This window comes from Falco rusticolus, chromosome Z, assembly GCF_015220075.1.
Source record: "Falco rusticolus isolate bFalRus1 chromosome Z, bFalRus1.pri, whole genome shotgun sequence".
Taxonomy (NCBI): Eukaryota; Metazoa; Chordata; class Aves; order Falconiformes; family Falconidae; genus Falco; species Falco rusticolus.
Window position 1 is genome coordinate 11,480,460 of NC_051210.1, and position 23,282 is coordinate 11,503,741.

Sequence of the window (23,282 nt, forward strand, 5' to 3'; positions counted from 1 at the left end):
TTCACAGATTGAAAACTTTTATTAGAAGTTTTAAACAGGTACTGCCTCAGCCTGGCTGCACCTTGTTCTACCTATTTCATGTAAAGTGCTGCTTGTTTTCCTTAATGCACAGTGAAGAGTCTTCCATTCTTCCCAGATACATCTAATATTTATATGTACTTAGTGATGGGCTCACCCCTCTTTCACTTCTAGATAAATGGAGAGCTCCTGGCATCTTAGTATCAGCATACTTTCACACGTTCAAAAAGCTGGATTTACCAACAGATACTAGCATCCTTACTACCACAAAGGCTAATCACATTGTATGAGATTACAGTGGATTCTTTAATTAAGAACAACTTTTCCACTTTGGAAGACAAACCTTTAGAAAGAACATTTTTTTATACTGTAGATGCACATTATTAATCTCTTTTATACTTGAGGGCACATCAGTTTTCATGGGGGCATCACTGATATATACAACTTTGAGAGAGCTCATCTAGTGTTTCTAACAGTCTTAAACTGAACGAGCAAGAATGGATTCAGCAAATACAAAGCTCTGTCTGCATACTTTGATTTATAGAAGCATAATTATTTTTTAATTACTTTGCAGCATGCCACCAAGAGAAATCTTTATAAAGAAAGCATTTATTAGAATGGTGTGTCATTTTAAACTGAATCTTCTTGCACTTCCAAGCCTATTTCTGCAGGTTCCTGAGGGAACAGGTATTAGCTCACTCTAGAAGATGTGAGCTTCTGCAGTGTTGTCCTCTTACTTATTTCAGCAGGTACAAGTTAGTTACCAAGGACACAGTAGCACTCTAACGTACAGAGAAAGATACTACTTTCTTTGGTTTGGGTCCCCCACTGCACCCCTGGTAAGAATGTCAGATTCTGTAGCGTTTATTAATCCCATCAAGACATCTTTTATTACTAGACCATATCTTGCGACCACTGGTACTTAGCATACAAACAGTGGAAAGAAATATGTATCAAACTGTGCACGTACGATTTAATGTAACTTCTACCTACAAAGTGAGCCAACCCTTCGAAAAATCTTCCATTGTGCGTCAGTGGACAAATCTACTAGGTTGTGCTTTCCCTTGCCAAGAAAAACAGGAGGCCAAATTGTTCAGATGGGTGGGGAAAAACACACATTGCAAATAAAGACCTAGTATAACCAGCTGGTCCCTGCAGGAAGAATTCTTTAGCTTTCAACAGTTACTTGGGACCCGTAAAACCACCAGTTTGTTTACACGACAGCAGTGGATGCTTTCTCCAGCATATCCAGTATCACAGACTGAAGGTGTTGAAAAATCAGAAAGCTCTGGAGAGCACACATAATGTGTCAATGCAGCATGTAAATATGTGCACTTACAAGACACATGTAATCTTCTAACAGCTTTTGTGTGAGAAAATAAGTCAAATCAGCAATGTTGTCTGCAGCCTGATACACATCTATCTGTCTCAGTTAGATACTTCCTTCATTGTTCTTAATGCTCATATATGTTACAGTGTGTAATCAGTCAGTGACCAAAAAACATAAAATTGTAGGTAAAGATCACCTCTGCTAATGGAAAATCAAATTACTCCTACATATAGGATTCTGAGGAGATATAAAACACATTTAGCACTGGCATTTTAGGGACAAGCCAGACAGGAAGGGCATGAATCTAGGAAAGTCTTTAAGAACCAAGTTTCACGGCTCTATTCCAGATGACAAAGACAGATCCTGGGAAATCTCCATTGAAACTTTTCTGAGGTTCTCCTCAAGCAAGTTGGAAACAAGTGCATATTTAACTCCTTCAGAAGTGAAAAAAACAACAACCAGATATCCCAAACCTAACAGATGAGCTTTCACTCCACTGCCAAGAAGGCAATGCAGACCCTGAAGTTGTACTGAAGGCAACTGGACGTATGTCAAAGGTGAAGAGTTTATCCTTTTAGACAGTACAGGTTTTGTGATGATGTAATTATCATGAATGATGTTATTATTATTCAAAACAGTCAATCCATTACCAAAACATTTCTATGGGTAAAACTCACAGTGTGAACAGAATTATGAGGCACCCATTCACTGGGATAGTTTAAGATGCAAGCATCCAGACCAAGGTCTGTCAGACATACTAATTCAAGTGCTCAGCAGAGTATCAGCTAGGGTATTTAAGCAGAGAAACTCAGCTGATTTTGACTGAAATAATAAAGTTTTGCCCATTTTCTTCCTTACCTTACAGAAGCAAATCACAGAGTTCTAGTTCATACCAGAAGTTAAAACAGGCCTGCAGTGCCTAACAGGAAAACAATGAAAAGTGTCTGGGCACAAACACTTCTTACACTGGAGCACAAACTCCAGAAGAGGATCTTGGTTTATGTTTTTATTTCCTCTTCCTTCTTCGCTCCCTCCACTAATTAAAAAAATACACTCTGCTCTTGTAATGTTACATAACACAGTGACTGGACTCACACCATTAAAGGGCAGGATTACCCTCTGTCTTTATGGATTTTAATATCAGTATCATTTCTGCACATAGGTGTTATTTGGGGTGAAGAGACTGGCCTCTTTGGCAAACAGCTGACCAGACTTTCAAACAGCAGCCCTGATCAACACTGACAACAAACTGAAGTTAATACAACATGGGAGGATTAAGTTGTTTTTCTTCCATAGCACACACGATTTTCCTGTGACTTGCAAGCAGATGGTTCTATGAACAACTCTTTGGTGGCCTGCTATGCCAGATCTTGTAGGAACAGGGTTTTTTTATAATTATTTCTGCACTTACAGAGGTATCTATTTTGTAGTTCCACCTACACTCTGGCAATTTAACTATTGAGGAATTCTAAATAGTACTATATACACAGACATTTAATACCTACTAATGAAAGCATGCTAATACTTTTGTGATTCTGTCCAAACCAAAACTCTGGGTGCACGAGAAAGAGCACAGACAAGTCAAATACTATACAGAACCTTCAGCCAACTGAAAGGGTTGAATGGGTTGCAAACTGGCTGCAGATGAGTTTGGATGAAAGTGGCAATGGTCTAGTGAGAGCTAGGAATGAAAACCAGCACATATGCAGGATGAACAAAGAATATACAAAATAACTGTCTGGTCTCCTGAATCAATTCCTGGAGAAGTTCGAAGTACATTCAAAATTAAATAAAACAAGCTGTAGAAGACAAAGTCATTATTTTAGTACCATTAGAAATAAAAAAAATATAAACCCACCTGTTTTAGGCCATAAAGCATTGACAGCAACTTCTCCTCTAAATTCTTCTGCCATTCCCAAGACACACATGGACATTCCATATTTAGAAATGGTGTAAGCTAAGAGAAGAAATATAAAAAAGATAAAAATTTTCACTATCAACAGAACTTTAATTATGATGGAAAGAAAACCCAAATTATTTGTTTATAAGGAAAATGAAGCTTTTGAGGACAAAAAGTATCTCCCTTAAGCCAAAATCTCTCCCTTCTCCCCACCACCCCCAGCAGATAAAAACTGGGGTTGGGAAAGTCTGCCATCTTTTCACTACAAATAAAATGAGAGCTACACATGTTTTGACAAAAGCAATCACTGAAGCCTAGCTGTATGGCGTTGTCGTTGTGCTTTTTATATACAGCACGCTAGCAAGAGTGCTCAATTTTTTTCAACAGGCCCAAGGCATACTAGCTGCTAACAACCAAAAGTGTATCCTACAGAAAGCAAAAATGTAAGGGAGAAGAAAAAAAAAATAAAAAAAGGAAGTTCTAAATCGTTGCCATTAGATATTTTGAGAAGGGAAGCTTCTGGGGAGAAAAAACTGGGACTTGCTGGAGGAGTTTAACATGACAAGTGTCCAGAATTGAAAGTTTTTTACAGTTTTAAAATGAGCATCATGAACTTCATGACAAAATGGGGTCCCCCTCCCACATCTAATTTCCATTTTAAAAGACAACATTGAACTTTATCTCTATTAAATCAAACGTGAAGCTTAATCAGTAGAAAATAGATTTTTGGGTTTCATTCTCTATTTGGAATAGAAAATATTTTGTATTCTAAAAGAATTTCAATGAAAAAGCACAGACTCTTACCTTGAAAACATTCTTGAAAAGATAAAGGACATAGTGGGCCATGAAACCTGCACTACGTTTTCCCACAAAACAATTTACTTTAGGTTAGATACAAAACACTGTGGGGGACTGTTAGTGTCAATCTGTGTATAGTGCTAAAGATACAAGATCTGGCATTCTGGGCTGGCACTCCTGCACACTTCACCAGGTATTTATGTGGTTCTCAAAAATTAACAAAGGCTCTGAACGCTACTCACCACAATGGTTTTTGAACCACATGGGATTCAGATTCATAGGTGGGCTGAGGTTCAGGATATGGGGGTTCCTACTCTTCCTCAAGTGGGGAAGGCATGTTTTAGACCTGAAAGATAGATTCATACAAATCAGTCAGCTCTTATTTCATGGAACACCTGTAATTACACTAAAAACCACAGCAGCAGACCAGTATTTTCATTGAAGTCCACTAAGCTGAGATCCTGCCCCTGTACCAATTATTTGATATAAAGAACAACAACAAAAGCTATCCTAGCTTACTTATCTCAGGCCTAGTATTCATTCCTGCTAACTGGACCACATTCTCCCACTGGTGCAGCAGCATCTACTAAAGCTGATTTTCCAGAGGTTTAGAAGCCACAATCTCCTTGTAATAGTTCTGGTAGGCGCAACAAAACACTGTAAGGCAACAAGCAAAAATAACAGCACAGAGCTGTATATTTAGTCATAAATACATTCTCTTTTGATCCAATACCTATTCCCTCTTTAAAATCACGTTAAAGAAATACTATATAGTGATAGGCTATTACAAATACTCCAAGTAAAACTGAAAGCCTATTCTCTGGGAGAAACAGTGACTGGGAGAGTCACTATTTCATTCGACTTAGAATTCACACATTACTGTAAATCATATCTTTTACTTTATAGAAACAGAATTCACTTTTAGGACTGTGGTACACTTTCGCATTTGATGTCTACTGGAAAATTTTTGACCAAGCTTCACAGAGAGAACAGCACCACAGCAGACTACACTACTGACACATTTCAGCAGGACCCATGCATACTGTCAGCCACAGAAGGGACACCTTCAACTGCAAAATCATTATAGTAGTAAAGTAAATAATTTACCACCTGCTTAAATGTCCTGGGGTCTCAACATTTTTCAGTGGCAGTGTGTGAGGTTCACTAACAGATGCCAGGTGCCTGTGTCTTTAAATGCATAGGAACTATGTCAACAGGTATACTCTATAAAATGGTACATCTTCCCTAATTCCTCCACACAGACAAAAAATCCACATTTTTTTTAGCTATTGTAACTTTCCTACACAGACAAAAAATCCACATACTTTTTTTTTTTAACTATTGTAACTTTCTGAATACTAAATTGGAAACAACTCTACAAATACGAACACAATGTACAAAGCCAGAGGAAGAAAAGGCCAAAATGTTTGACTGGGTCTTCCCAATTTACAGTTATAAAAGCAATGACAAAGACCATTTGTAACTTCCCTTGAGAGGAATTAATCTTTCATATACTGTTCTATTCACAGCAACCTGGAACGTGCTTTTTCATCTTTTTAAGACAGAGCAGCACCTAAAGGAAAGATGACTTAAAAGAATTCTCCATTAATCTGAGATAGCTGGATGTACCAATCACAAAGCGATTATTACTGTTGGATGGCAAGGGGGAAACAAAGCTTGACACTGGCAATATAGTGGAACCCATTCAGAGACTTAGCAAGAGATATCCACAAAGCATTTTCTGGAATGTCAACCTCCAAAAACAATTTTCCTTTCCAAGTACAGAACCACTTACACCTATAGCTTATCAAAAGTAGACCCCACAGGCTGGAAGCACAGAAATCTCACTCTGTGAGCAGTCTTTCTTTCTTCCACCTTCCCTCTCCCTCCACACTATCCACATGCTGTGCACTGCCTCTCTAATTCAGAAAACTATGTGTGTTTTTACAGTATTCCAATGGCAAATCCCCTCACTGATTCTTAGCAAACAAACATTAAGGAATATAACTGTAGTTATCTGATAACCAGATTCATCTGCACAAAGGACGACAGACACTACTCTAGATAAAACACTGATACAAAAGCTCCTGATCACACCAAGCAACAACTCAATTTAGAGAATGGGCATCATTCTAAGGGCTTTTTTCTTTTCCTTCAAACACAACCCCATCAAAATAAAAGTTTTAATTCTAAACCAGAGCAACTTCAAATGACATCATGTAAATCTAAAATGATCCCACCTCCTGAATCCATTTCCAAAAAATAAGCAAAACAAGGACCACAGGAACACTGAAGTCAAATATTGGTATGTTAATTTAAATAAATGGTAGAACTGGTAAGCTGAAAGCAGATGGAGAACACTTGAGATTGTTAAGTTACATCTTTAACATTTCTCTTTTACCTATGCTGTTATATGATGTCTCTAAATATAAGAAAGAAACTTACGAGAACAAAGCTGAGAAACAAGATGTTACACTTGAAGTATGCAAAGACTTAGTAATTTTGCTTGAAACAAAAGAGCAGATAGCATTCAGCAAAGCCAAGCGGGAGCTCTGTTTGAAATAAACTAGTTTCTGATTCTTACCTGCATGGAGGGGCTTTTGAAGACTTAATGACTACAGTAATAAGGTTCCCGTGTACTCCAACTTACAACTAATTCTTGCTGATACGAATTTCAAATCAGCTGGCCAATAACAGGGCAATTTCCTGTGAGCACATGTGGAATACTTGCACCTCAACTCTCAGGCAGCAAGACAGGTAAACAATTTCTCAGAAAAACTGAGATAAAGTCATTCATTTTGTTACAGTTACTTTGCTTCCTTCTCTCAGCACTTACGTCAGGTAGGTTCCTCGTACATTGACATCCATCATAAGATTGACCTTCTTCGTTTCTGTTTCCAAAGTGCCAGTCAAAGAGATGGCGCTTGCATTGTTCACCAAAATATCAATGCCTGGTTTTAAAATAAGGCACTTCACATTAGCATTTAAAGACAAAAAGCACAAGTAAGGCAGGCTGTTCTTTCCTTTTTTGTTTGAACACTCTGCCTGTTAATGTCTCCCCCACACCTCAGCGTACCTCCAAAAGTCTTCACAGCCTTCTCCACGGCATTAATAATTTGCTGTTCTTCCCTCACATTAACGACACATGGCAAAGCCTTTCCTCCAGCCGCTTCAACTGCACAATTAAAAAATTAAACATGTTAAAATTTGCTCTCGGGTGGAGCAAACAGCGTGAGCCTACTGAGAATCTCTCATTTGATGACATGCTTCAAGAAGACACTGAAAATCACACGCTCAAGTTGAAACCTTTTCACACACTGCAAAAAGAACAGGGAAGCCCAAAGCAAATCTCAACGCTGAGAATGTGTATGGGACACACATACATCTCAATTAACGTAGCATTTTCACATCTATATGCACGGGCATCTTCATTACAGTAATATTTTGATACCTCCCAGCAGTCCTGGGAGGCAAGAGAAGCACAAAACTGACTGTATTGAAGGTAAGTTGGAGCTGAGGGAGTCTACACAGGTTTCCACTCAGGTACAGCAATTAAACTAGGGCACACACCCAGCCCAGTACCTGAACCCTGTCCTCATTTGTTACAACTTACTCTCTGCTGCAGCAGTGTAGATAGTCCCTGGAAGAGTAGGATGGGGCTCAGCTGTCTTGGCAGCTATCACAATGTTGGCACCGTCCTTGGCAGCTTTCAAAGCAATGGCCTTGCCAATGCCCCGGCTTGCGCCTGTGATGAAGAGAGTGCATCCTGCTAATTTCCTAAAGGCAAAGGGGGAAGCGGAGGGTAAAGATGAGGAAGAAAGCAAAACCTGTACATCATTGACTTCTAACACTCTTTAAGGGCAAAAGTAATGAGCACAGTCTTCCAGCCAGGCAAACCCCTCCATCGATTTACCAAGAAGGCCCCCTAAACACAAAAGGAACGGCTACAGCCACAGCACAATACGGTTCCAGGGAAGGCAAGACCACTCCCTGAGTTTGCAAACGCTATCGAGCAAGAAGGCTGCGCAGGTCACCCAGTTACACTTCTCCCTGTTTGTAAAATGATCCAACACAGTGTTTGCAACAGAGCTGCTACCTTGTAAAAACAAATGCTGGTTTCTAATGAGACAGCGCACCTACGCAGCTCCCTGTACCTTACTGGTCACGGTCCTCTCGACACAAAAAGCGGCTGTCTCAACGCGGCGCGAAGTTCAAGTCCAGAGCCACAATGCCAATGCAGGGAGCCGCGCGCAAGTGCCAAACCCTTGATTTTCCAAAACGGCAATTACTTCCCTTAAAGGCTTTACGTTAAAGTCAACAGTTTCCCAGCAGCCACATTTAATCCAATGCCCCCTCCCCAGCCCCCCTCAATGGGCCCAATCCAAACCTCCTGAGAAACTTAACAAGTTTTAAGAGCGCCTGAAAGATGTCTGGCTTACACAAAGCAGCACCGCATTTTTGAAAAGCAAAAGATCAACTCCAGTTTGAAGCATACTTGACAATAAAGCCTCTCGGACCACAGGTTTTCCGTCTGAAGGGACGTGCGATTCAGCGCTCTGCATAAAGCTTGTGCTGCTTTCCGTAACTCCATGGAAAAAGCCAAGAGGTTCAAGTTTCCAGCCCCAGTTAGAGAATGCATGTAAACCACGTGCCACAGCAACTTTGCTTTCCACTCGCATCACAAATGTTACACACCGGCCTCCGAGCCTGCAGTAGTTCTCCTTTCACTCTGGGCCAGACTTGACTTACTCCTCTTTCTCCAGGTCGGCTTTGTCCCTCCAATCCCAGAGCATCCCTCTCTAAAACACTGCCTAGGAGGGGCAGCGTTTGCTTTCAGAAGGCAGAAAACTGGGATGGGGCAGGGAGGGGGAGGGATCTTCCCCTGCAGTGGCAGGGTGAGGCATCCGCAGGGATGTCAATGAAGCTCTACAGCTGCCGTTTCAAACAGATTTTCCTCTGCAAAACTGGGTCCTGGAGAGGCACAGGAGAAAAAGTCTCACAACAGCACAGCAACTCACAAAAAGTGCTGCCAAGAGTCAAGTCACACACACAGTTATGGAAGTTCATCTCTGGATTACATCGAGTGTAAAATTTAGTCAATTAAGGCCAGAATCTGGCTTCTATCTTCAACCAACTAATAGGTCAGCACACTCTACCTTAGTCAGGGAAGATGTAAATGAGGTTCAGTGAGAGGCAGCTCTGAAGGAGAAGGAAGGTGAGGAAAGCTGGCAGAGCCCCTCCAGGGCCAAGAGTGGTCTATTCAGGAAGACAAGTAGATGTACCAGCAGACCCGCACGGCTGCACATGGAACCCATGACTCAGCTCCCATGTACAAAGGTGTCATACTGGGAGCAGCAGCAGCAAGGACAGGCCGCAAAGGAGGAATGAGAAATATCACCCAGGCATGTTGGAACAGTGTCAGGAAAACCAAAGTTCACCTGCAGCTCAAGCTTGTGGAGGACGTCAAGGGCACCGGGGTTGGTGCTGCTACACCTCTTGAAATATTTCTTGTGTCCCCAATAGCACTGCCCAGAATTTAGAGCATTTTACTCTGCTAAGCAAGCTGCAAAGCTTGCAAGACTTATGATTTATTTCTTAATTCACTTGGCAGCCCAATAATTTGCAAGGTTTTAAAGCACGTGCTTGTCCAAAATCACTTATGACCTGTTCTGTGAAGGCTGCATCTTTATTGCTTTCATTGCAGTTGAATTCTGGCAGTAAGGCAGAAAATGTCAAAATCACCTCTGTACCCTGCAGCCTTGGGGATCTTGGAAACAAAACATAGGTTTCTTTTTCACCAGGCATGACTGCTAATACAGAAACCTGCAGGGCATGTCAGCGATAGTTTTTAGAGCTTGCTTACATACCATTTAATGAATAAACCTATTTATAACACAGGAACGAATGACACTAACTTATCTTCCCAGCTGTCAGCAGTGGCAGCTCTGAAAAAAAGGCAAAAAAGCCTCTGAATTAAGATCCTAGACTGGAAGGAAATTTGCCAGGTAAGAAAGAAGGTACCGGCTTGGAATGAGAGAGTGCGAGAAAAACAGTTTAATACCCATTAAAATCACAGATACACTACCTAGTTTAAACTCCGCCAATAACTATTTCCATTGCCAAACGCTCCACTCAACGACACTCACTAACGGTCCCGACGAATATTTCCAGCACCTCTGCGAGTTCCCACCCGCCCCCTCACCCCCCGGACTTGCTCAGGCCTCCCGCCAGGCCCGGGCTCCGCCGCCGCCGCCGCCCCGCACAGCGCCCGCAGCCGGCCCGGCCGGCGGGGCGCGGGGTGCCAGCAGCGCCCCCTCGAACCCGCTGGGGACAGCAGGGCCGCGGGGGCCAGGGCGGCACCACCCCCCGCTGGAAACGCCCCCCACCGCAGGGGCATTCCTGCCCGCCGGTACAGCGATTCACTTCCAGGCGCTTACAAGCGCCGTGCCGCGCCGCGCCACCCGCTTGGAGGGAAGCCCACAGCAGCGCCGAGGGGAGCGTCCAGCGAACCGCCACAGCGGCCCCCGGCCGACGCCCCCCCCGCCCCAAGAGGCCTTCGGCGGCTGAAGAGCCACGGCTTTTACCTCAGCCTCGCCGCCTGGCGCCGCCTCTGCCGCCGCCTGAGGAGCGGGAAGCGGCGGCCTGGGGCGGGTTGGGGGGGGGCTCGGGGGGCGTGGAAGGAGAGGGGAGAGCGGCGGCACCTTACCCTGTGTTGGGCAGCATGGCGGCGCGCGAACAGGCCGCCCCCGGGCAGGGCCAGGGGCAGGGGCAGGGGCAGGGGCAGGGACCGCCCCGCCTGGCGCAGCCGCCGCGGCGGCGCGGGGCGGAGGTGAAGGGCCGAGGGGCCGGGCCGTGGAGCTCGGGGCGCGGCCTCCGGGGCGGTGCGGGGGGGACGGGACAGCCCGGCTGCGTGAGGAGGCCTGCGGGGCTGGGACGACCCGGTCGGGGCGTAAGCCAGCCGGACGGTGGGTAGGGGCCCGCACGGAATGAAGGGAGGGTGTCACTGCAGGCCTTCCTCAGGCTGCCTGCTGGGAAACAACTAATGGCAGCGAATGTGAATGTTTTTCCCCTTAAGGATCGCTCAGGAGCGTTGAGGTGTTGAGCAGACCCTTTTCCCAAACACTAAGCCTTTTTATCTTGAAAAACGAGGTACTAAAGTAACTGTCGGGAGCAACGCTCACCTGCAACACAATGTGGGGTTTGTTTTACATGATGTGGTTCAAGCCTGGTGGCCTTTGAATGTGTCTGGACACCCATTTGGCATCTTCTGTGGACATGAGGGGTGTCCAGCACCCTCTCATTCTGTGCTGGATGTGTGAGGTACCACTTTGAACTGAACTCTGCTGCCAGTCCTGGAAACACGAGCTTTGCCTCCTGTCTCACCTTCTGCCTCCCCAGTTCATCAGAATGCCTGTGGCAGGATGGTGTGGCCTGTGCTTGCCCAGCTGTGCCTGTCCCCTCCTTCACCTCGCCCCGCCCCCCCCCCCCCCCCCGCCAGTCCATCTCTTTATTTCACAGTAACTGCGAGTTGGCCCCCTCCTCCAAATCCTGCACCAGCACATCTGCACATATCTCTTCCCACATAATCTCTTCTTCCCTCTCTTGCCTGGTGGAGGCTCTGACCATCTCCTGCCCTTGCCACACTGCTCACGTGTTGCTGCAGTTGGCAGATCTTCCACCAGCTTCAACCTTTGGCTTGTCTTTCCCCACTTCAGCTTTCACGCAGAGATCCAGCACAATACCCTGAGAGGGACTGGGTTTCACAGTGAGCTGATGCCAGAAGGGGTAATCACCTGGTTGGTCTGAACCTACTGTAAGAATTGAAATGGATAGTTCTACTGACCTAAACAGAAATCAGCTTAGGCTGTAAGCAGATGTGCTAGTCCTTGTGTGTTGACATAATGACAGTTGTTCTGCTGCCACTGCAGTTTCCATCGTCACAGAGCTGCAGACTCCTGCAGGAGCAGCACGTGACCAAGCTGAAGGGGCCAAATGCTGGCTGAACACCTTGCAACTGGAACATCTTTCATGCCACTTGCTTTCCTGGGTTGGCATGCTGCACAGATGGAAGCAAAGCTGCTTTGCTGAGAAGATCTTCAGGCACGACTCCTTCAGCCTCTCTCCAGCCTCTCAGTCCCAGTAAGGAGGAATGCAGAGCTCGACTGTGACAGCTCCATGCCAGGATCATAAACATCAGGCCTGCAGTGAGCTCTGTGTAAGTGTAAGACACGTTGTGTCTGTGCCGAGAGCTGCTGGTTTCAGCCATGCACAGGCATACCTGCAGGAGAAGCCCCTAGGTATCACGTTCAGCCTTCTTCCGCTCAAGTTTTTTTTTTTTTCTTTCCAGTATTTAACAGGGGAAAAGGAGTAATGAGGCTTTTTTCTGCACCAGGAGGGTCAGTTTACCTCGTGGGAATTTTTTTAGCATGAGAAGCAGAGAGCATTTGAAAACATGACACAGAAGCTGGGAGGCTTGTGCGTTGGCTTTCAGCAGTTTTGCCTCTGCCTGCGCATTAGCCCCACAACTCAGCCCACTCACTCCAGGTGATGAGCAGCAGAGGAGCACTGGTTTACCACAGGCTGAGTACCCCTGTGTCTGCGCCCATGGTCCTGCACCTCTGATGGTGCAGCATTCACCCTGAAGTGGAGCTAGCCCCTGACGCCACAGCTACTCACAGGAGAATGTGGTATGCCCTTCTCTTTTGAAAACTTATTCTTTAGCTCTGCGGGGTCAGTGATTTGGACAACCAGCCTTTTAATTTCTGCAACCACTGCCGTGGCATTGCAGCAACACCTTCCTGGCTGCCACTGCTCCCCCTGCCATTGTGGATGGCCGTCTCTGCTAATGCTCGGCTCTGTGAACTGTTTCTCATTCGCTAGCCTTCACCTGTGGCTGACCTGGGTTCGCTTGCAGAAGGTGGTGAGGAAAATGCAGCCATTCAGAAGGAGGTAACAAGAATGGTCCTAGTGAGCAAGGCCCCCTGGGCCCTGAGTGGCCTCAAGGTGGTGGTAAGATCTTCCAAGCCAGTGACTGGCTCTGAAAATACTGTGTCTCCTCCAGCTGACAATAACACCAGGCTTGCTTCAGCCCTTCCAGCCTTCCGTGTATTTGCACAGCATTTGTCCTTTTACCATCACTGAAGTCTTAAGCACTGTTTTCAATGAATATATCTCAAAATTAATATAGAAATAAATAGAAACATCCACTTTTTGCAGTGGAAATTGAGGCAAGCAGTTAAAAGCAACTTGTCCAAGATCACCCAGCATCCCAGGGCCATGGATCACTGACATTCCTGACCCATGGCCTGTATGGTACTGTTTCCTCCATCTGTTCACTGTTAACAAATGTGCATCCTAGGACGGTACTGTTATTTCAACATAATAAGATGAGAATTTTTAGCACAAGAATATTTAAAATATTCCCCTTAAACACACTACTGTTTGGTTGGAATATTAAATAATATTTGGATACTTAACAACAAAGGCTAAGGACATTTCTGGTTACACTGCTACTAGAAGTGATCCCTGAGTTTGGCTCAAACTTAAAGAATTTATTAGACATAAAGAGGGTGGAGGACAGGTGTACAGAGGGGAGTTGAAGAGGGTTTTTCTAAGTGCTTATGTGGTTTTATTTCTTAATAACAAAATAATTACATATTTGTATTATTTGGTAATAATTTAAATTGATTGAAATTTCCCAACTCAAAACTTGTTTTTTTGTGGCCCAGAACAATGTGTATGTTACTACATCTGAGCTAATGACACTGATCTTCAGATCTTTCTGATCTTCAGATGTTTTTCATTGCAACTTTAAAGGCTTCTAGTTTTGATGGTAGCAGGTGTAGTCAAGATAGAAAGATGTGGTAGGGAAAGCGCTGTCTATACAAGTTTTCTTTTTCTCATGGTGTAAACTTTTATAGACTAATTTAATTGGAAATATTTCTACTCTGTTTAAGCGACATTACACCAACCACAGTGAGTGTACAGCATAGGCCTCCAGCTACTCTGAAGGATATGGAAGTGTATTCAATCCCTTCAGCACTACAACAGAGACTCCAGAGGTGTTACACATGCTTTTTAGTGAGCCCCACCAACCCCTCCACCGTGATTCTGGCAGAGACAGCGACAGGCAATGAAGAGATCAAGTGATTGGCACAACTTTTGTTAGTTCAGTCTCAGGATTTTAACTGAATTATAGAATATTACATGGTTTTTTAGAACTGGAATTTGCCAAAGGCAATAAATTTATTTCATCAGTGTCTTAAATAGCCAAGGAGCTACGCCTGGGGCATCATCTATGGAACCACTGTTTCCATAGCCAGGATTATTTCCTACCATCACCTTAAACACGGGCTCTTTAACACAGCAGGGTTGCATTTTCAGCTCGTAATGACTAAAATGTTAAAGACTTGTACTGCGTGTTGTAAAGGTTTATGTCTGTTACCAAAAGGGGAAAAAAATAAGGTGAGTTTCATGAGTAACTTGCAATAAGTTATCTATTAGCACATTTGATTTATTAACAAAGAGTTTGTCGGGATTTATTCTAACATTTCTCTTGGGCAGTGACATAAATACAGGCAGGAGACTAGTTACCATATCAAGCATTTGCATCTTTTCCAACTGTTTTACCTTAGAGAAACTCCTAAGGTAAATGAAGGTCCTATTTAATCACAATTGCATTTATTTAAAAAAGAATGTTTGAAATCTTGCTTTACTGATGACTAAGATAACTGATCTCTATTCCCTTGTTTGTGGCCTTATATTTTTTTCACATCTTGCACCCATATTAGTCAACTGTGTATGTGCTAAATTATCCTTTCTCTCTCTTTTGCTATTCATCATAGCCCAACATTTCCTGGGAAAGCCCAGGGTATTTGAATACCCTCAACTGATCCAAATATTCTTTCAGAATAGAGGAGGAAAGCAAGCTGTCAGCTTAAATTTGTCTTAAGCTCCCTTACATAAAAAACCTCCTTTACACTCAGTGATTAGATTTAATTCAATGTATATTAATATCAGCTCTCCTTTACAGTTGCTGTTCTTCTGGAAACATTAATTGTGAGTTAGGAATACTTCATGGAGTTGGATTTGCTGGAAAATCTAATGACTTTCAGTTTTTTTGGAGCAGAGGGAAGAGCACTGTATTATGCATTTTTATGTCTAAGACAACAAAGCACTCTTACCATACAGACAATAAATAACGTAGACCAGATCCATGGGAAGACAGCTGAAATATACATTTCCACAAACACTTCATGTTAACCTAGTTTACTGAAGTTGAATTTTATGAGGTGTCTCAAATAAGATCATCCACCCTTCCTCAATGAAAAATCTGGATTAGTTGTTTCTTCATTTAATGCAACTTCAATTTTGGCTTTTCAAAATAAATGTTTCTGTGTGGAAGGGAACCTTTGAATATTTTGCATAGAGCTACAATGTCTCTCCAGCCCCTAAATTAACTTAGGTCTGGTTAAGCATGCCAAAGCAGAACCTGGTCCCAGGTTATATTATTATCAGCTGCTCTTCACTATCTGTGGTCACCATCGCTCTGTGTGCACATCCGCAACAGTTTAATACTCTCACAAAAGGGAGTAACCTATTTCACACACAGACAAATACAGCCTTTGTCAGCCCTTAGTTGCACATCACATTGGGTAGAAGTGAAAATAGGAGGAGCCTTAGAGAAGGAGATGGGAAGTGCCACTGTGATAACATAACTTGTGGTGTTACTCAGGGCATTATGAAGACCTTTCCATCAGAGAAAGTATTTATGGGCTCAGAGAGACCTGTGGTGTTCTGAAGATCCTCCAGGAGAACATGATCTGGGATGCTCTGATCTACACAAAAGAAATGAAACAAAAGGTTTAGAGATAGGGTCAATGCTCCCATGTGACAGGACTGCACTCCTTGATTTTGTTAGCTAAGGTCCCCCTTCCTCCATGTTTAAGGTGAACAGGCAAATTACAAACAGGAAAAAACCTCCATTGCCAGTGGAAGCAGTTCCAGCCCCCTCCCAGATTTTCTTCTCTGTCTTGCAGTGTGCCAGTGGCTCAGCTGTGCTGGTATAAAATTGTGATGCTTGTATGAACGAGAGTGGGAAATACAACCAGTGAAATTATCTCCTTTCTCTTTTAAGTCATATGAGTGCTGCAACTTTGTTCACAGTGAAAAACCCACACACAACAAAACCTAAAGAAACAAAACCAAAACAGTAGGGAAACACAGTTAATTATTTTTTTTCTGTAACAGCAGGAAATAAATGGTGGAGGATAGTTGTATAAAGCTGGTCATACATGGATCCTTGTGCAGAACAGAAAGCATACTGTAAATTCGCACCCCCTTAACACTAACACTGCTATGTAATTCTAAGTTATTCTTTCAATTTGTGGTTCTGATTTGTTTGAAGTCAGCAAAGAAGTCCTTACTTTTTCCTAGTCATGTAAGATTTTACTCCAGTGGACAAATGAAAGTATTTGGGTAAAATGCTTCACCTCACAGGATCTGCAGTGTCCTTCTAGAACATTTTTACCAGCTACTGCCCTTGAGTGTCTCCCTCTGATACATACATTTCAGACAAGTATGTTTGACCTGAAGACCTCTAACCTACAGCACTGGCCATGATGCCTCACTTAACTATGCAGCTGACTCAGATTACTCTGCTACACCGGGATGATTAGTATCAAGGTCAGTTATTTCCCCCTTAGAAACAGTTGGCTTAATTGCAGGTGTCCTTGGATTATTACTGTGCAAAGAAATATGTGGAACAGCAAATGTCCTGAGTTAGAGTAAGTACAGCTAAAATACAGAATCTGTCAGAATTCGTTACTTCATTAGGGACCACATGTCCCACTGCAAGATACTTCACTCCTAATTGTGAACAATTTTTAAATCCTTCAAAAAGGAGCGCAATAATTTTGTTGTAATGGAATAATTTTTCTTCACATTCCATACTCTGAAGTCTGAGTCTGTCAAAAGAAATTGATGGCTGAGAGAAATGAAGTTTCACAGTGATCTATGAAAGCTTCAGTAACTAACAGAACACTGAAGAGCTGTAAAATGGTAACTGCAGCCAACATCATTACAGCTTTTGCTATCGTTCCAGCATTTTTCTCCTTAATGGTGTACACAAAGACTGTGGTGTGGTCTGGCATGGTGTGGTATGTAAAGACCATCATGCTCACAAGTAAAATCCACAAGCCTGACCTAACACGAAATAGTTGTCCTCACCAAATGAGGCTGTGTGTTAGTAATGCGCCTTTGCAAATAATTTTCTCTCTTCTCTAGGGATTTTGAAACCAGTGTCTCTTTAAGGCCTGTTGCTCCAATTTTCCTGTTTAAAGCGTGACTGCAGTGTTTACAGGCAAGACCCTTTTTCTAATATTCTTCTATCTAATTCAGTCATGCTGTGGAAGTCAAGATAGGATTTATAAAATCTTTGAATCTCACCGCTAGCCTGGAGAAATGAGGCGTGTGTACTGAGAGATTCTCACTACTTAAATACTTTTTTTTCTTTGTCAAAGATCTCTTCATGTTTCAGAGGATGCCACGATGGGACAGCAAAACGCTTCTGTTCTCCGTGATTTACTCTAGAAAAGCAGGAGGAGGGAAGGATACAGAATTTGCCCACACGGGGGTGCGTGTGACTAGTAAAGATAAAGTGGTCGCCGAAGTCTCTCGGGAAGCGAGGCAGTCGCAGATAAATTCCACCGTAGTCTGTGCAGGTTTTCCCCCTCACCTCACCTCGCGTTCGGTGCAAATAAACACGATATGGTATTTCTTTATATGTAACAGCACGGTCATAATAATTTCAAGTTCAAAAAGTAGTCACTTAATGCACTATGTCAGACCAAAAAGATTTTTCTCTATGACAGGAAGGTGAAAGATAATAAAAATATTTTTTTTTAAAAAGGAGGACAGTGCAAAAGGAACAGCATGTACAGCCTGATTTCATTAGGAGCTAGCTTAGGGGTGCTATTGCATGATACACTGAAAGATACCCCAAAGACCTTTACTTTCACATGCATACTGCTGCAAAAAGGAGTTCCTTTAGTGGCTGATATAATGAGAACAACGCAGATGCAGGGAATCAATCTGCAGAAGATATCCTCCTTCATTTCTTAGGGAAAACAGAAAGTGGATCTTGCAAACATCTCTCCAGGCATGAAAATTTAAAAACTCTGTAACAGATAGAGAAAACCACTCTGGGGCAATAACATCCTGCAAAAATGTTAGTTGTGAAAACTGATTAAACAAGGAAGTGGAAGATGTTTGAAACAGCTTGAAAATTAAGTAAGATCTAACAGTTTTAAAGCTGCTGGAGGCTGTTGGTGCTGTTTTCTTCTAGGCCTGCACACGTTGCTTACATTAAGAAGAAATAATTTTTTTATGCAGGAGAACACAAGGTTGTCTTGAGCTATCTCACAGACAGAGCATATCTCTGACCTCTTGATGTTTTTAACTGATCTTGGAGGTAAGAGAAGAATCTCAAAAGGAGCTAGCAGTAGAGAACTGTTTTCCAGTTATAAGAAAATTTTAATCCTTCTTGACTTGAAACCTTGCAAATCAGGCCAGGACACTTAAGCTAAAATACTACAACGATTCCAAGGGGAAGACAAAAAAGTCTTCCTTGTTTCTTACCAATCGGTAGATAAAGGAAAGCCTTCCATCATTTTGAAGTTAGTGGGAAAGTTAATTATTACTAACTTGAAGCCAGGACATGAGTATTACATTCAAGAGCTACATGGTATGACTTTGATACTGAAGCAGTGGTGAATATGTAAGGTGTATTCTTTTTGGTTACATCTTGTTATATACATTCATGTATTAGAGATTGGTTTGAAGCCAAGAGAAAGTATTAAGCAAGGTATACTGATAAGTGCTTTGATTTTGCCTCTTATTTTATTAGACTAAGCCCATGAAACCTGTAGGGAAGAAATCATACAAATTATTTCAGATTAAAAGATTAAAATTATTATTTTCTATTCTGACAGAGTAAATAAGGAAAGTCCAAGTTGTACAGATTGCTGAGACTACATCCATGGTGTCTAATCCTGCAAGCATTTAAATACATCTTTGCTTACAATGTTTTCAAACACCTCACACACAGTGGAAGGATTCATGAAGTTAAGTGTTTAACTTTTGAATAATATGGGTAAAGAAACACTTTACAAATATGACAAAACTGTTCGGTTCTTAAGGATTGTACTGGGATAAACTGCCATCAGACAAAACTTAGAAATGTGACAATTATATCTCCTACAGGTTTTATGAATTCATACGTATGATATTCTTGAGTTATATTTTGAAAAAATTTGCCATTTCCTATGCAACTCCGTCAGGCAATTTCATAATAGTATTGCATTTCCACCAGGCATGGATTGTAAAAATGTGCTGCATAGCAGAATGGTCTTGATTAAATATAAGGCAAGAAATTTCTGTGAAATAAGAACTACATTAACAAAGCTGGCACTTGGCCACAATTGACTTTTTTTTCTGGTTGCTGCAACCTGTATCACCTAGGCCGTTTATGTACAAAAACAGGTGGAGTACAACTTGTCCCACTGCTGTCCCCAGGAACCTCTAGTCCAGGTACAGAATATACAGCCCAATCTCAGGTTCATGCTGCCAATCTTTTCTGTCATTTATACATGTTATAAAAGGGTGAATCTTACAAGTGTAGTGCTGCAGCAAATGCTCTGATACTTGGACACAGACTTCCAGTTACCTATTTTACTCCTCTGTTCCTTGGCTTTCAAAGCCATAGCTGTCAGCTCAGATGGAGAGAACATCCAAGGGAAGGAGTGAAAGGGTGAGGAAAGGCTACTTTCTCTCCTCAAAACATTCTACTAAGATTTTAAAGTTAGAATCTATTTTAAAAAAACTCTTCTGTTGACATCTTTGAATTAACTATTAAGGTTGCTGTGCCTTTGGCCTTCAGGAAGGTATGCAGAGAGAAGAGTGTTATGCTTTCCTCCCTCATTCCTTGGCAAAAAGATTAAGACTATCTGAACTCTGTGAGAATTTAAGAGACGCAAGTTAAAATGGACTCTTACTATGCATCCTAATCACAGACAGCAAATAAGTATTTGATTCATTAAAGGTTCTGTGTGTAGTTTTCTCTTTGATATCTCCAAAATCAAAGCTGCTCATTTCTTAGGAACTGACAACAACAGGAATTCAACAGTGTACATTTCACAACAGTAGAGAAGATAAATATCAGAGTGCAGAATTCATTACCCATTATACAGGGCTAATATAGCCCAAGTATGGGTAAGAACCACAATTAGAACACATATTATGAAGCACAAGGGTTTTAAAAGGAAGATACAATTTATTTACTTAATAAAGTCAAGTTAAAAGCTGGAATCAAAGACAAACTTTGCATGTTAGCCACTGTTTCTTTTGCTAGCAGGTGGTTTATTTCTGTAGCGATGCTATGACAAGTTACGAACTATTAAGCAGAGCTACTGAAAGCAAAATCCTGTCTCTGCATGACTTCCAGCATCAAAACTAGAGACACCTACCTAATGCTGCCTTAAAGCTTTAGCTCTTCTCTTTCGAAAAACTTAACTCAGATTTTACAGTTATCAGAGAGTTTTAGTTATGGGCTACGAAAAGAGCAATGTAAATAATCCATAAAATGTTATGTACAAGGAATATTGCTGGATTTACCAGTTGCTTTTAAAACTACCTAACTTCCAAAAATGTGACTATCCATGGCATTTTCTGACTGTATTCAATATTCTCTCACTAATATCATATGTTACGTTGTCTTTGAAACTTGAGAATTACATTCTTGTTTCACTCACTCTAGGCCTGAAATGAAACTATAGGAAACATTATATGAAGAGTCAGAAATTAAGCTAATGCTTCACCTAAGAGCTGAGCTACAGCACAGAAACTTGTAGGTCAGACCCAGCTAGCTCTCCTGTTAGCAGACATCTTTGGCCCCAACGGAGAAGATGAAAATGTAGTATCTTTGCCATCCATGACAGAATGCACCGTTTCTTCTTAATTTTGGACTTCTACATCTATAGGGTTTATTCAACCTTGATAAGCACGGTAATGGAAACGTGTAGATTAATTAAATCAATCTGCACTTGCTAAAGGGTGAGAAAAGGTCGTTCAGAGGTTCATGGGTTTTCAGTGTGGGAAAGGGTTAACAAATGCTGAGTGGTTTGCGGAGAGGGAAGGACTTTGAAAGACAATGCAGCGAAGACACTTTGCAGGCTGGCAAAGCATCTTCTGGCTGTTAGTACCATAAAGTGTGTTCCTGAAATCCAAAGGAAAGACTATTTAAAAACGGGTAACTAACAAACAGAAAAATGTGCCGTGCTGTTGTCTGCCATGACACTGCTTTTCTGGGGAAAAAAATACTGATGGTGCTAGGAGAGGTCTATTGCCACACAGACCATGTACTGAATCAAAGCATTAGTCTGTCACACTTCTTTTAAAACCACACAGATAATCTCATTGCTGTGTTTCAGAAAAGGAGAGAACCCCTAAAGAGGCCCTTTTAAGAGGCCTCTGGACAGGAGAGCTGCTTTTCCAGTCTCTCCGGGTATGCATGCTGTTGGGGTCACCATCCACAACTAACTGGGTGTCTCCTCTGTAGCAGATTTGTTACTGCAGGTGTTTTCAAAAGACAACAACGGGGTTCAGGGGTCTCTCATAATCAGGCCATTTCGTCTGATTTGAAACCACAGGCCTCCCAAACTCAGACAGGTTCCCTCTTATCAACCTTGCTTTTAATGTAGGAAGAACTCTCTCCCTTTGTTGCCACATTGGCATGGTTTGTGCCTGGAGACAGGGCCACCTCTGTTCAGATGGCAGCAAAGTCTAGGATCTCTGCCATGAACACCCTAACTGAGCAAGCAAGAAAGGCAAAGAACTGCCTTACAGGGCAAGAGAGAGCTAAGAATAGGCACTACGACCAGAGGTGTACAAAGGGGTTGTTCCCACTGAAATACCAAAAAAGGTTATGAGATTTATGTAAAGGGAAACTACACACAATCTGCTGAGGGTAAAGGCCTCTCAAGTCATCTCAAGGAGGATGCTTCCAAAAGCTGTGCTCAGTGACCTGCATTCGAACACTGATGATTTATTTTAGAAATCTTCCTTGTGTTCACTTCTCTCTGACAGAAAATAACTTAAATGATCTCGGCTTTCAAACATATTCAAATATTTGCTATCAACCTGTAAGTTCTGCTTCCTAAGCCTGGATGGTTGAGTGTTCCCACTGCACATTACCGGCTCCACCCTTTCTGCAAAGGGGTCAGGGACTTCCATTTGGCTGCTTGCACAGCAGCTGCTGAACCCACAGAGTTTACCCTCAATCTGCTGAGCTCCGTACTGCAGTGATTGCACATTACCTGACACAACTTCCTTCCAACACAGGTGCGAATGACTGCATGCAGTGTTCCAGCTGAACCACAGCTCTCTTATTTGCAAGATGCTCACAGCCGATGTTCCATTTCAGTTTCAGAATGTCACTGGGACTTTTGGCAATTACACTGCTGGGAATGTAAATTAAAGTCATAACGAGTCTTTTGCTCTAGCAGGTGACCTGCAGGCCAAACTGCTCTATCACTTCTCCATGTTTCCTAAATGACAGACACAGCCCTTCAAAAACAGTCTCTACAGTTAACTGGGAAAATACTATACATGAATCATCTCAGTGTACAGCATCTCTGTGAACCATGAAATATGGTCCCATATATTGAAGCAATACACTGAGATAAATACAGCACCATTCAGCAGCTTTGCAATCTGTCTACTCCTGGCTGTCTCTGTGTGCCAGCTACTTGAACTAATACTCGGTGAAAACGGACACAGAAAAATTATGCTTCAGTCTGTGCCTGGACAAGTTGCCAGAGGCATCAAGCAGGCTGGAAGTTTCCCATGTAGCTCTTAAGTCCTTGAGCAGCAGAGGAAAGACCAATCCTTTACAATTTACCACTAAATACTAAGTCACTCTCTAAACACAAATGATTATAGTAACTCAGAGCAACTCTTAGCTGTCCATGAATAGAACACTTGTTGCTAGAGGCTTAGCTTCCACGCTAACCCAGTCTGTCATTTTGGCCTTTCTTTTGTCTCTTTGCACTTCCACAAATTTACACTGATAATACCAGGCTCACTGTACAAATAGCAAAATGCAGGTTCTTTCTTCCATTTCCTGCAGGGTGCTGTGCAAAGGCTTTCATTCTGCATATCTTGGTTCAGCTGATGTATTTT

The 23,282-nt window shown here is 42.4% G+C and overlaps 1 protein-coding gene across 1 annotated transcript in view; it reads right to left on the bottom strand.

Annotated features, from left to right (window-relative positions):
* HSDL2 (hydroxysteroid dehydrogenase like 2) overlaps nt 1-10,856 on the bottom strand; it is a 17,777-nt gene extending 6,921 nt beyond the window's left edge. Inside the window, exons 1-6 of the mRNA XM_037373583.1 lie at nt 10,753-10,856; nt 7,660-7,823; nt 7,123-7,221; nt 6,883-6,997; nt 4,289-4,392; nt 3,207-3,305 (exon numbers count right to left, since the gene is read on the bottom strand). Of these exons, the coding sequence (XP_037229480.1) occupies nt 3,207-3,305; nt 4,289-4,392; nt 6,883-6,997; nt 7,123-7,221; nt 7,660-7,823; nt 10,753-10,769 (598 nt within the window). The 5' untranslated portion in view covers nt 10,770-10,856. The remainder of the gene's footprint in view (nt 1-3,206; nt 3,306-4,288; nt 4,393-6,882; nt 6,998-7,122; nt 7,222-7,659; nt 7,824-10,752) is intronic.
* Nucleotides 10,857-23,282: the final 12,426 nt, after the last annotated feature.